Here is a 13,706-nt window from a genome sequence, read left to right as displayed (position 1 = left end):
GGATATTTGCGCCTCATATGCACCTCGCACCGCTGCGAGCGCAGTGCGCCATCAAAACGCCACATTGCGCCTCAAGCGCCCTTGCGCACGCACGCGCGCGCGCGCGTGTGCGCGAACGACGCGTCCGTTGCTGCACGATGCGCAGCAACGTCCGCAATCCACCTAAATACTCAAGGCTTACCAAAGTAAAGAATAGATTACAAACTCTCTATTTAAACCTCTTGAAAAGCTTTTCTCTCTTAGATATGGGACTAAACTTTTCAAAACACTTTTGATAGTAACCATTAATAATTTAAAACTTTCCTAACATAGGGGTGGACACCGGGCCGAGTAGCCTGCAAGCTGTCGAGTACCCGACCATATTCCGGTCAGGCTTGAGCTGTCATTTGGCAACCATGCTTGATAAAAGTCAGTTTGAGCTCAACCCGATAAGTTATCGAGTAGTGCTTGGGCAACAGGGTCAGCTGACTTGGGCTTTTATACTTGTTATATTTTAATTAAAAATTATTTTATATCTTATATTATTTATTTTATAATACAAAAATATGTTGGGCACAATTAATGGTTCAGGCTAGAGCACAAACCCGACCCATGATGAATCATATCTCGTATGGAAAACCCTACCCTTTTTATAGGGAGTGGAGGTGTCCCACATGCACTCTTGCTCTCTTGATGCAGGATTATTCTCCCATGTAAGTAGACAATTGTCAACACATGCAAACTTTTCACTTACACTCTCTGAACTTAAGAAAAACTAGTAGCTTTTGCTCACGTCTAAGGGACTTGCATGCAAGATTCCACCCTGCTGGCTTACACTTATGTCGATTTGCCTAAGGCGCGCACACACTCACTCCCTTGCACACTTTGCAAAAAAAAAAAACTTGATGACTTCTTTGTTTTTCTTCTTAAGCTTTGGACAGGAACATATGCAAGATATGAAATATCCATACACTGTCTAAGCAGGGACTTATATACACTTTCATAAGTCACTTTAGCCTAATGCAACCCTTGACACCTGTTCACGTCACAAGGGTGCACTCTCCTTGAGGATTGGCGTCCCTTAATTTCAAATGCACTGTAAGCTTTTAAGGTTTACAAAGTGAGGTTTTCCCTCTTTTCAATACAGGAATTTCAAATGATTATCATTTTTTGTAAGTGTCATCCTAACTCACAATAAAGTTTTTTTTTTTCTGAAAAAAAGGAGTGGATCTCACTTTTCATATTCGAATATGAGATCTCTCATATCCCTAGATCTCTAGTTCGACCCTCCCCTAATCACACTATAAATCCAGGAATTTGTGGTTTTGTAAATCTCATATATATCTCCAAGTTCCTCCATTTGTTTGGATATGGAGCCGCATACATTTATCTCCGTTTGTAGGGCACATTTTGAAGTGAAAATTTAACAAGAAAAAATGAGATTAAAAAATACACTTTTTTTCAATTGTTCCAAAGAAAAGAATCTCTCTCTCTCCAATTTTCACGTCAGACAAATAAAAAAATCTTTTGTATGCAATGTTTTTCATAAAAAAAAACTTTTAATATGTAAAATTTTTCCTTTCAAAAGGATTTTTTTCTCACTTACTGACCTATGGGCTTGTCCGTATTATGTAGTTTTTATAGAAATATGCTTTTCCTCTCTTTTTCACTATGAAGGAAACAAACATCGAAGCATCATGGTGGGAAAGGGCAATACTGGCACAATGGGATTTGAACTTGCAACGTCCCAACACAAGAACTGCTCATGCCAGACAAGCGGAGCTGCTGGCTTTTGATGAATGAAGACTCCATAGTTTCTTTAAATAGCTAAACACAGCCCGGAAATTGGGGATTCCAACACGCTAACGAACCCAATATATAAAAAAGGAAGTACGTATGATCCATCATCTTGGTCATGCGCAAACGGGCAGGAGCGAACCCACGCATTTCACTCCCCAATCCATCCTTTTTTTGTCCAGGACTCCACCAGGACACTCATGCCAAACTAGGAACGAAAGGATCATCTCCTCTCGTTTCAAAATCAGGTTTGACGAAAGGGGAACGTTCTCAAAAGTCCCACTGAAAACAAAGGAAGTGCGGCTCACCCATTCTCGAGATTGAACGTTAGTCGAGTTAGTATGCCCAAGGGGCGTTAATGTTTCAGAGCCTATCCAAATCTTCTTATTAAAAGGCAGGGCATGGTCCGATAAACACGATCCATCACATCATAACCAGCCACGGAAGGAAGGAGACCTGCCATTTTCCAGAATTTGCGAGCGCCCCCCCCAAAAAAAAACACCTCTATTCATTTCCGTACGCGACAGCGTCATCCCTCTTAATTAAGCAACTGTTCATACGCTCTACCATGTTGTTTGTAAGCCATGCATCCATTGGAGATGGACGGTTAGATACGTTCAGCACCTCACCTGTAATTGGACATGAATGAGAAGCAAGGACAAGGGCATGGCAACGTTACAAATTTCCAACAGGAAGGAAGCCTCTTGGTAGGGATGGCAGTAGACCGGGCGGGGGTGGGGGCCGGAGATCACAAGGTCTCCACCCTCACCCCGTTTCAAAATCTGAACTTTCATTCCTGCCTCCATCTCTGGCACAGGGATGGATTTTAACCTCCATCCCTGTTTCATGTCCTCCATCCCCTGTTCAAACGAGAGTGAGGCGTCCGTTTTCCCTTGATCTATAGTCATCCCTTAAAAGATTGGAGACCGGGTGGGGTAAAGAAAAGCGAAGATTGAGACGGGGATGGGGCAGGGCGGGGAAAGCGTAAGTCCATTCCTGCCTCCATCCTCACACGAGAATAGATTTTAACCTTCATCTCGGCCTCCATCTCTCTTTCATGCCCTTCATCTCCTGTCCAAAACCAAACAGGGCGAGGGGGTGCGGGGCTTCGTTGTCTCCCGGTCCACTGCCATCCCTACCTCTTGGTCTCGACCCTCGGGCTTTAGGTCAGGGGGGCATCCCAGCCATGTGACCGTACACAATGGGTAATTTTGACATTGCCTACAGCCGTACAGCTTTTATGTTGTTGAACTAAAGCAACAACGATTATGGGGCCCTTGCAGCGGCACATTCATAGGGGATCCTCCCTTCCCAAACAGTACTAGGGCCCACCATAAGCGCTTATGTCATTATTACACGTGTTGGGAAGAGGTGCAATCACATGTCACATATGCAATGCGCTTGCTGCACTGATTACCGTTCATCTGCTAGTGGGCCCCAATTCTGAAAGGATGTACGAGAGAAGATGGTGGCACACCTGTGCAATGAGATTGCACCTGATCCTACTTCTCATTACAGTAATTTTAAAAACACAAAAAAATGTGTGTTTTAGCGTATCACTATATTCAACCTCATTTTTTTTAAAGGCAAGCTGGGGTTAGGCAGATCCTACCAGTTATTATTCAGCGTACCACTTGGGTTTTGAACCTGCAACGTCCCACCACATGGAGACGTGCGCCGACAGATCCAACCTCATTTTAATTCGGCACAAAACGATTAACTTTCAAAAAAGAATCAAATCGCGAAAGAAAGCCCAGAGAGAGAGAGAGAGAGAGGAAAGTGAATTATTAGATTATATAATCGCTCATATTAAGAACCGTGTTACCTACTAAACAAGACCGATAGTGAGGAAGCAGCTAGCGGCTTAGGATACCGGTGACGGCATTACAGAAGAGAGCGTCCCAGATGTCAGAGAAGACCCGAACGATGACGTCATGGTGATGGGGAGCGTTGAGGGAGAGGAAGCAGTGCAGGAGCTGCTCCAGCTCCTCGGCGTCGAACATCTGCTTCTCCGTGATCATCTCCATCATCGACCCCATGAAGTCCCTGTACGGGTCCCACGACCGCTTCACCATCGCGAAGCTTTCCCTCACCTTCCCCTCCACCGGGCACGGCAGTAGTCGCCGGAATCCCGACTTCCTCGCCGGAGAGTCGGCCCGACGGACGACGCCACGGCGGGTAACGGCGGGCTTCCACCTCCGGGAGTGGTTCTGGAAGAAGTCGGACGAGTCGGAGGAGAAGAACGTCTCGGTCTCGTCCTCCTCGCTACTGAACCAGCCGGAGTCGGCCGACGAGTTGCTGGGCCTCTGCCTTCTCGAGGAAGCCTTCCACCTGCCCCTGGTAAGCAGGTTCCTCGTCTTCCTCTCCGGGATCATGAAGCAGGAGGTCGCCGGAGAAGCCGGAGGGCAGACGTCGCCTTCGTCGGAGTCCAGAGCGATGGAGATCTTCCGGCGAACCATTTGATCGTCGACGTCGCGCGAGACTACGTGCCACTTCTCCTCCTTCCCCCACCGAAAACCGTCATATTCCAGCACGAGGAGGTCCAAGTCGCGGATGGATTGGATGCGGGATCTCCCCTTCGCCACTCCGGTGGGTCTGAGGTGGCAACCGACGGACTTGGAGACGTGTTGCTTGAGGGAGGAAGAAAAAGGGGTTTTGGTGAAAGTGGGGAAGTCCATGTCCAACGCCTTTAGGTTCACCGGAGAAAGGCAGAACTTCGGTGCGGGTGACAAGGGGACGGGACTCTCCGGAATCGAAGACTCCTCCTTTGAACGGCAAGAGAAGAAAGACGGGATGAGGCGAGAGACTCGAAGCTTGAACCTTCTCGCCATCTCTCTCTCTCTCTCTCTCTCTCTCTCTCTCTCTCTCTCGATCTCCTATTGTAAGAAGGCGAGAAAAGAAACGGAACGCAACACGCGTTTAATAGGATGGAGGGAAAAGATTTTGAACTGATGGTTTTTTTTTTTTTGTTTCCTTTGGTTTGATTGAATCAAGTGTTATCAATATTATTGATTGATTTTTTAGATTGTAGTTGCAAGTTTTGGTCGTGCTTTTAGTTTAAAATAAGAAAATGGTGGGTTAAACGAATTAAAAGTTGACGAAGACGACGCTTTCGTAGTCCCCGGCAAAGCCAGCAAAAATAAAGAGGTCAAGAACCCATGGCTGGGGCCCGCTCCCCTTCTCACTCCCTAGTTTTGGACAATGAAAAAGATAAAGCTGAAAAAGAGAAAAGGTGTAGGACTCTAGCGTGCCCCTGCAAGCTTTGCGTATATACGTCCCTCTTTTGGCTGTCTGTAAATGTCAACAAGTTATTGGCATGTTGCGCCCCTGCCAATTTTGTTTATATATAGTGAGAGGGTGATAAGTTTTGAAAATAAGCTCTCGTAGTCACAAGCCGAAATCTCCATCCTCTTCCGTGTTAATTCTGAAAATGCTCCACATGTTGTTTAACTAGCAGCATGCAATATCAAGACTTGAAGTTGAAGCTTCATGCTGTTTTTTTTTTTGAAAGGCAAGCTGGGGTTAAGCAGACCCCTATCAGGTATATTCTATTGTTTCAAAAAATCATTACAGTAACTATGCTTCCTCCCCTCACCGGGAACCAATCTGGGGATGATCCTTCCAAGATTTCTGGATCAAATAACGAGCTATTTAGTCTGAGATACTTGGGTTTTTGTACATCAATTCTATCAAACCTATACAAAAAAAATCTCATTTCATGAGGAATGTCCAGATCCTGGCCCCTTCAAAAAACTTTTAGATTCTTGCACTTAGACCAGTTCTTTCAGTCTTAATGACACTTGAACCAGGTTCAATCAGTCCGAGAATATCTGGCCATCCGCACCACTCCCTGTCACCTAGGTGTCCTTCCTTTGTAAAACAGCCTGCGTATTTAATGCTACTGATGTGAGTTTGAACTGTGAACCCGTATAACCAATCAGCCTGATGAATCTCACAGATGTTAACCTGAATCCAACCCGGTTTAGCGGAGAACCAGCAAGCCAAACGCATCCATCAAACGGCCACTTCATCTTCCGAGTTGTGGTGAGCCTGAAGAACTTGTTCTCTCAACATCTGAACCCCCCTTCCTTTTGAATTTGATTTGGGTTTTTCCTTTCGGAACCAAAGATTTGCTGGTTTCGGAGTTTCCTTATCACCCAGATAATAACCTGAAAAGTTTTCTCCCAGCTCCATCTTGTAACCACGTCCCTAAATTTTGTTGCAAGCCATGACTGAATATCATTCACCAGGATCCCTGTTGGCCTCCATACAAAGTGGTTATCCTACTGTTCTCCACTCCATGGAATCAGATATTACAAATGTCGAGATTTCTTTTCCGATTTGAAGCATTTTATCCCTGGTTGAAATGCCAAATCTATTTTCTGATTTCTCAAAATTTCTGAAAGTTGCCGGCGGGCCCACCAGCGACTCAGCCCCTAACATTCCATGATACTAACTTCATTGGAGATGTTGGGGGAGGGGGTCTGTTCTACCAGAGGTCCATTTCGCTGGTCCTCTGCACCTAGATCCATTGATCCTTGTCCTGGTTCACCGTCTTCCAACATATGTTTTTCCCGAGACTTCCTTGTCTCATGACTGATCCTGGACGACCCTGGTGGAGCTCTGCGGCGGGTTGGAATCCCTTTCCGTTTGAACGATCCATGAATAGTGAGAGCATCCCCTTTGTTCTCTTTCACAGAGGCCCCTTTGAGGGAAGCAGATCAGGTCATGCTGAACATGAGCGTTTTTGCTCATGCCGACATCGTGGCCGTCTGTTTGCATTTTTGATGAATGCCACGTGGTTTGTTTGACTTTTGATCTTTTTAAAATGCAAATCGGATGGCCAAAATAGTCTGTCCATGGAGGAAGAAATCCATACGTTGAGGGTAATTAACGGGAAGTGGGGTCAAGCAGGATGAGTTGAATCCTGGTGGGGTGCCAGTTCAAATTCAACTCCTTGTTCCCCTTTCATTTCTTTCAGTTGGAATTAAAGGAAAAGTTCTGAATTGACGTACCTGACAGTCCATCTCGTGCAAAGGGCTCTCTGCTGCCTCTGCTTGGCCGGCTCCTTGCCATACGCATCCTGGTTTCCATGCTCCCCAATGCGTGTCCGGTCATCATCTCGGTTCCTTCTTTCTGTGTCGACCCTCACGGTGTACTTCGGTACCTCTTCAATCTGCATCGCCGTCGCCGTTTCTCCCATCGAGAGATCGGCCGGGGTTGTTACGTTTTGATCTCCTGCTGGAACAGCCATCGCTTCTCTACTGTTATGGTGTCCTTGGTCTGGCGTCGTGCGAGCACCATCTTTTTCGTTCTTTTTCCGATCATCAGCCCCCTGGCCGGAAGCATTATGCATCTTCTTTCCTGGGTCGTCTTCCTCCTCCCTTTCTGCTTGGAGTACCTCAAAGGCGTTCACGTTAGGACGATCCGCTGCCGCCCTGGCTCTTATGCGGCTCCGGTGGGAGACTTTCACCTGGATCCAGCATTGAGAAGCCTCTTCCTCCACCTTTTCAGGTGCCGACGGTTTGACGCCGCACCGATCCTATGTATGGGAGATCGACCCACAGATGGAGCAGTAGCGAATACTGCTCTCATACAATATTTCCTGCTTGTAGTTGATTCCTTTTTCGACTTCAATCTCTACTACTGGCGGTGATTGGAATTCGGGCGGTGATTGGAAGTCGAGCGGGACTTTCCGTTATAAACGTCTACACCAATGAACTCCCCCCATGGCTTGCGCAATACTTGCGAATATGTCTTCCGACCATAGTTCTGTAGAAAGGTACGGCGGTTGAATCCAGATAGGCAGCATGGTGTTGACCTTTAACCGGATCGAGGTGCCAGGCTTCCATTGGTTGGTGACCACCGTTTTCCCCGATACCCTCCATGCTGCTTTGCGGGTGACGATCATGAAGTGTTCCTCATTCCTTACAGTTATCAGGAAAAGCCCATCCTTAAGGGTGGACAGAAACAGTCCTGGCATCTGGGTGCATTGGCCTGCTAAGGAGTTGAACATGACCCTATAAGGGAGGTGACGATCTTCCAGTCCGCGTGGAAAACCAGCTATGGCTGTCCATCTTAGAGGTTCCAGAAGTTGTTCGTATCGTTTCCCGGGATCGTGATTCTTGGTGCATAATTGGGGGAGAGGTTGTTGTGTCTTCTCCCTGGAAGACCGCCTTTAGCGACACCGCGCGTTCGGGGTCCCAATGAGCGCCACATATATATAAGCTCGTGGGGCTCATATTTCCGTGTGTCGGCATCACTTAGCATTAGAGTATGGTACACTTGCAAAGACTTAAGTACCCTTTCTTGGTATTCTCGCCATGAAACAACAGTTCAAGAAAATAACAAAAATGTCTTTCATTAAAAAAAAAAAACAATGGTTCGAGAAAAGGACAAAAATAGGAGCTCCCTTAACGATGCAAACTTTGTCGTCGTTTGCTGTCACTAGAGTAACAACCTTTGCCGTCGTTTCGAGTTGATGATCCCGCCTTGGTTTTTAGTTTGTGTTACAACAGATTGCCGCCTTCTTGTTTCTGCCTTGTATTACAAAACATTCTCGGGTTCGCGATCCATTGGTTCAATCATTGGTGGGCGTCATAGGGGGCATTTGTCGGTCATCTCTTTCTACATTCTTCTTTTCTTTTTTGTTGTCGTTAGGCATTATGGAAGAAAGAAATGATGCACAAACATTCCAACAAGTGTCATTAAGGCGTCGTGAGTACCTTTTTATGTCATCATGCTATCGTTGAAGAACGTATGTCATCGTGAGTGTCATTAAAGCGTTGTTTTGTTATTGCAGGTGGTTCTTGTCCTTTCGATGGTTGAAAACTTAATGATATTTGTAAGATGCTGGAATTTGTTGACAAGAATGCTTGTTTACAGATGCAAAGAAGGGCCTCTACCCCATTTAGTATCTTTCATTCACTCAGTATATGCAATGTATCGCAAATCAGGGTATTAGTAACATACTACCAATTTGTAAGATATTCTTTTATTTGTTAATATCGATTTGTAAGCTATTATGCTGAATATCCGTATTGATTTGTAATATATTTTGCGATATGTATATCGATTTGTAAAATATTATGTGTTTTGTAGTGTTGACTTGCAAGCTATTATGCTGAATTGCTGTATCGATTTGTAATATATTATGCGATATGTATATCAATTTATAAGATATTATATGTTTTCTAGTATCGATTTGTAAGATATTTGTAGAAAGACTTTTAAAACGTATGTGTGCATAAATACATTGTTACACGCTTGCGGTGATAATTTTTGTATTTAAATCGCAGCTCACTTAACAATTTATATTAAAATCGCTTCACAATATTGTAAATATAATTAAATCACCATTGTCAACACACATATACAATAAATCATTTCTTTTATTGGTATGGTAAGTAACAACTCGATGCATAGTATAAGCAAATAATAAATCGCTGTTGCTTTTATACTGTGATTCATTCAATTATTTCTTTGACTTGCTTAACCTTATCAATATCCGTTGTTATATGCATCTTGAATAAATCGTAGTAAACATATGCGCTTGCTAATGCAAATTGATATCTTGTGATGATGCGTAAATTACTCGTAATGAAATAATATTTTTATTGCATAAATACATCATTTATAGGTTTAAAACCCTCACTTAGATGCATTTAAATGTCATTGATCTATGGTTCGAATTTCATTCGAATCAGACTTAAAATGAGAGAGATATTGTATTTACAGTGTAGCGGGTCAGACCTCAGGGCAAAACAGGTCAAATTGGATCCAAACAACCCATTTGGGCCTTGGATCTGGGTCAAAACTCCACTATCCAACCCACTCTAGCCTCAAATTCGATTTTTGAAAAAAATTGCTAAATACCCCCTCTCAAAATGGCGCCCAGTAAATACTTTCTTTTTAATGTCCTTTCTGGAATTTCTAGAAAGTATGGTTGTGCATAAAATGCATAAGCAAACCCTAGGTAAATAATCTGCGCCCCCTTTCCTGAATCTCAGACCATCACCTTCTTCCTCCTTCACCCATACTCCCCACTTTATTCCTCCTTTGGGGTTTGCTTGGATTTTCCAAGCAACTCCATTGAAACCACCCCTTCTTTTTTCCATTTCTCTTCTTTCAGATCTTCCATTCTTCTCCCCTTACTGTGACTAAATCCCATGCTGTGTTTTTGCAGATAGAGGCAGCCAATGGAGTTCACCAGCCATGGTTGGAGTGTCGTCTGCCCCTCCATGGCTAGCCGATTCTACCCCTTCGGCTCTCTACACCACCCGCATAGCCGGTTCTTCACGTCATCTTTGGAGCCTCCATCCTGCGTCTTCCAGCCAATTGCAGCAAAGTGGGCATAGCACAACACCACCGAAGGCAACTGGGTGCTATCCCTTGGCAGATTCCGCTCACCTCTACCTCCTCATTCGTTGGACATCCCCAACAATCGGTATGTCTTCTTTTCCCCTTTCTTTTAGCATAAAACCCAAATCGTGTGTGGTTTTTGTTTTCTCTTTTCTGTTATTTATTTGCCTGTGTGTTTAATTTGGTTACAACCATAGTATAGACATGTTGACGCTTAAACCAACATCTAGATTGAGTCTAGATTGCTTTGCCTATGCGTGTTATTGTTTTTGCATATTTAAGTGTTGAAATCTTTTTCTAGCCGGTGATGGTTTGGTTCAAATAGCCTTAATGCTATTTCGGTAATTCTGTGCATGGGTTAGCCTAGGTCTGGGTGCGTGTTAGAGATTTATAATTTTGTAGAAATACTGCACTCTATTTCATTTTGTTTTATTTTTACAAATACCAAAATCGGGCCGAGTCATTCTACCCGATTTAGGAATTTTTGTGCAAATCGGATTTTCTCAGTGTGTGTGTTGACTGTCGATTTAATTAGTTTAACTGCAAATTGGTAGGTTATTTCAATGTCGTGTTAGATTCAGTAGTAGAATGGTTTGTATAAATTAGGTAGTTCAAATATTTTCCTTTAGGATACATGTACATGTTGCGAGAATTGCATAATGTTTTCTACTCATAACTTGTTGATTTTTGTTTTAGCATTATTAATTAAAATATCCATTCACTTGTTATTAGCAATAAATTTAGATATGTTAATATCGGTAGAAGAGCTGAAGTTGGTTGAAGCTCTGATTGAGATTACATTCTAGTTATGATGTCCAAATTCGGGTGGAATTTATTTCACCCGATTTGAACACCTTGTAAAGAATGATATGGATTACTGACTACAACTTGGTCTCGGTTTTAGTATTAGTCTTCAATAGCTTTTTCCTATTAAGTAGTGTCTGGATTATGTACTATTTTAGATTGATTCAATGCATGTTATATACGAATTAGTTGATTGTTACATTAGCACTAGTTAGGGTTAGGTTAGTATTTGACTTGAATTTGTAGTTAGTGTTATACTTAATTTTCGCTTTTCAAGGTTAATGAATTAGTTACATGTAGTAATGACAGTAGGTTAGTTAATGTCAACAAGTTAACTTAGTGCAATTCATATTTGTAGGTTAGTTTAACTTAGCTTAACCTAGCATTTTACTCTAGCATTAATGTATATTTCTCACAGGTAATGTAGGTAGTTAATTTAGATTTTATTTTTTTAGTGTAATTAGTTGTATTTTCTATTAGTAGTTAGTATTAGGCTGCATATGACTGCAATTACATATAATTCAAATAGATAGTGCATAAATTGGGTTTTGACAAATGAATAGTGTATTGAATTTAAATATAGAATTTTACATTGATTTACACTCGTTATATTAGGTGAAGATTTTTTGAGTTTTTCCGAAACTACTATACTATTCTATTCATTAGTAGGTTAACTGTTTGCAAACCAAAATTCAGCTCGTTTCGAGTTGATTTGGTTTGCCTTTTAAGCATATTTCAAAATTAGGTTTTTTGCGATTTAATATTTCAGGACAAACAATTTCCAGATTTTCTACGAACTTGAAACGCTTATATCCGGAGCTTCCAGATGAGTTTTTCAGATCCGTAACATCTAACAAATTCGTGAATCTGTCAGAAAGAGAACATAAGAAAAATATTTAAAAATTGGATTTCGTTTGCCCTTTCAAACACCCTATTTGCGTAATCCTATCAAAGGCATGCTGCACTACAACAAGGTCAAAGCAGTCATTTAGCTAGTTCATTGATTTTCCATAGTTTTTAGTGTTTTCTAACATATACTTAATGAACTAACAGTAGTTAGACTAGTTACAATTAATATAATTAGTTAGTCTAGTTGATTTTATATTTTCTTTTATTTCTAGTTTAGTTGTAATTTAGTTTAGTAATTAGTTCAGAATTAGTGTTAGTTTAATTTTTAGAAATTACTTCTGGAATTGTTACTAACTTTTGATTTTCTTTTGTTTAGGTTGATAAGTTAGAAACATATCAACAGGTGTATTTAAAATGCGAGTGCAGATGCACGTTTGGCAAAAAGACAAATTACCCCTGGCGATCTGGAGAAGACTTAACAATCTATTTCAGTTCATTTTCATTCTTAGATTGTAATTTAATTAGAATTGTAATGTTAACGTAGTTGTAAACATTTGCGATATTAATAAATTAAAGTTTTAGATTTAATTTGAATGTACCCTGTTCCCTGAGGATTTGACTTGTACTCACCACATTTGTGGAAAGTCGGTTTTTATTATTTTTGGTTGACAATTTTCCAAATGATTTTATTGAAAATAATGTGTTAAAAAATACCACTACTAAAAGATCAACCATCTTGCTTATAACAATGGCGAGCTTATCATCTAGTTGTAATGAAGTTGATCTATCTCAATTATTTGAAAGATATGGAGAAGTGAATATTTGTACTAATGACGCACGTGAAGAAGTGAACATGTGCACTAATGATGCACATGATAACAAGGGTGCAGACATTTGATTCACTCTTGACTTGAATGTTCTAGCAGAAGAAATGCAATTCGATAATGAGGTAGACGATCATGATAACACACTTGATAAAGGTGCAGGCACTGAGAATGTACATGATAGTACACCTGACTCTGTTCCCGTAGAAGGAATGCAGTTTGATAATGAGGATGTTGTATATAAATGTTACAATGATTATGGCTTAAAATTTGGCTTCAGTGTTAGAAGGTATTCTTGGTCAAAAAATGATAGGGTATCGTGATGAGGAAAACATATGTTTGTTCTAAGGAAGGTTGGAAGAAGTCAAGTGGAAATCCAACAAGGAGCATGCCAGAATCAAGATATGGATGTCCAACAAGAATGGTGTTAAGAAGACTTTTAAATGGGAAATATGTAGTTCATACTTTAATCAATGATCATAACCATAATTTATCTGCTTCATTTATAACTCCTATGTTAAGGTCACATCGTAAAGTAACTGAGGCGCATGTTGCAATTGCTGAAATAACTGATAGCACCGACATTGCACCAAGGAAGACATACAATTTGTTCGCGTACATAGATCGTGATCGCAAGAATGTGCCATTCACATCTATGGATCTAAGAAACCACTTGAGAAGAAAGAGGACAAATAACATGAAGAATGAAGACATATATTCTTTGGTTGATTACTTACAGAAGAAATCAAGCATTGATCCTGGTTTCTTTAGTGCAATGTAACTAGATGAAGATGGATATGCTGTGAATATGTTTTGGGCAGATTCGAAGTCAAGAGTAGACTATGAATGCTTCAATGATGTGCTTGTTTTTTATACGACAGTGAAGATTAATACTGAACAATGACCATTTGCGCAGTTTGTTAGAGTGAACCATCACTCACTCAGAGTTGTATATTAGGCAGTGCTTTTTTGTATGACCAGACCAAGGAAAGCTTTAAGTGGTTATTCATAGTATTTACACAGACAATGATTGAGAAGCAACCTAAAGTTGTACTTACAGATGGTGATCACGCAATTGCGACTGCAGTGTCT

The 13,706-nt window shown here is 41.6% G+C and overlaps 1 protein-coding gene across 1 annotated transcript; it reads right to left on the bottom strand.

Moving 5' to 3' along the window:
• Positions 1 to 3,632: 3,632 nt before the first annotated feature.
• LOC149834942 (transcription repressor OFP7-like) lies at positions 3,633 to 4,607 on the bottom strand. Its single transcript, XM_090009489.1, has one exon. It carries the CDS (start codon positions 4,605 to 4,607, stop codon positions 3,633 to 3,635), a length of 975 nt encoding a protein of 324 aa, XP_089865615.1.
• Positions 4,608 to 13,706: the final 9,099 nt, after the last annotated feature.

The sequence above is a fragment of the Nuphar pumila genome, chromosome 6, assembly GCF_984573655.1.
Source record: "Nuphar pumila chromosome 6, dmNupPumi1.hap1.1, whole genome shotgun sequence".
Lineage (NCBI taxonomy): Eukaryota > Viridiplantae > Streptophyta > Magnoliopsida > Nymphaeales > Nymphaeaceae > Nuphar > Nuphar pumila.
Note: the sequence above shows the minus strand (reverse complement) of the source record. Positions and strands in the feature narration are given on the sequence as shown.

What these genes read in the sequence shown, in the direction of transcription:
- LOC149834942 (XM_090009489.1), bottom strand. Translation starts at nt 4,607, where the DNA reads ATGGCGAGAAGGTTCAAGCTTCGAGTCTCTCGCCTCATCCCGTCTTTC.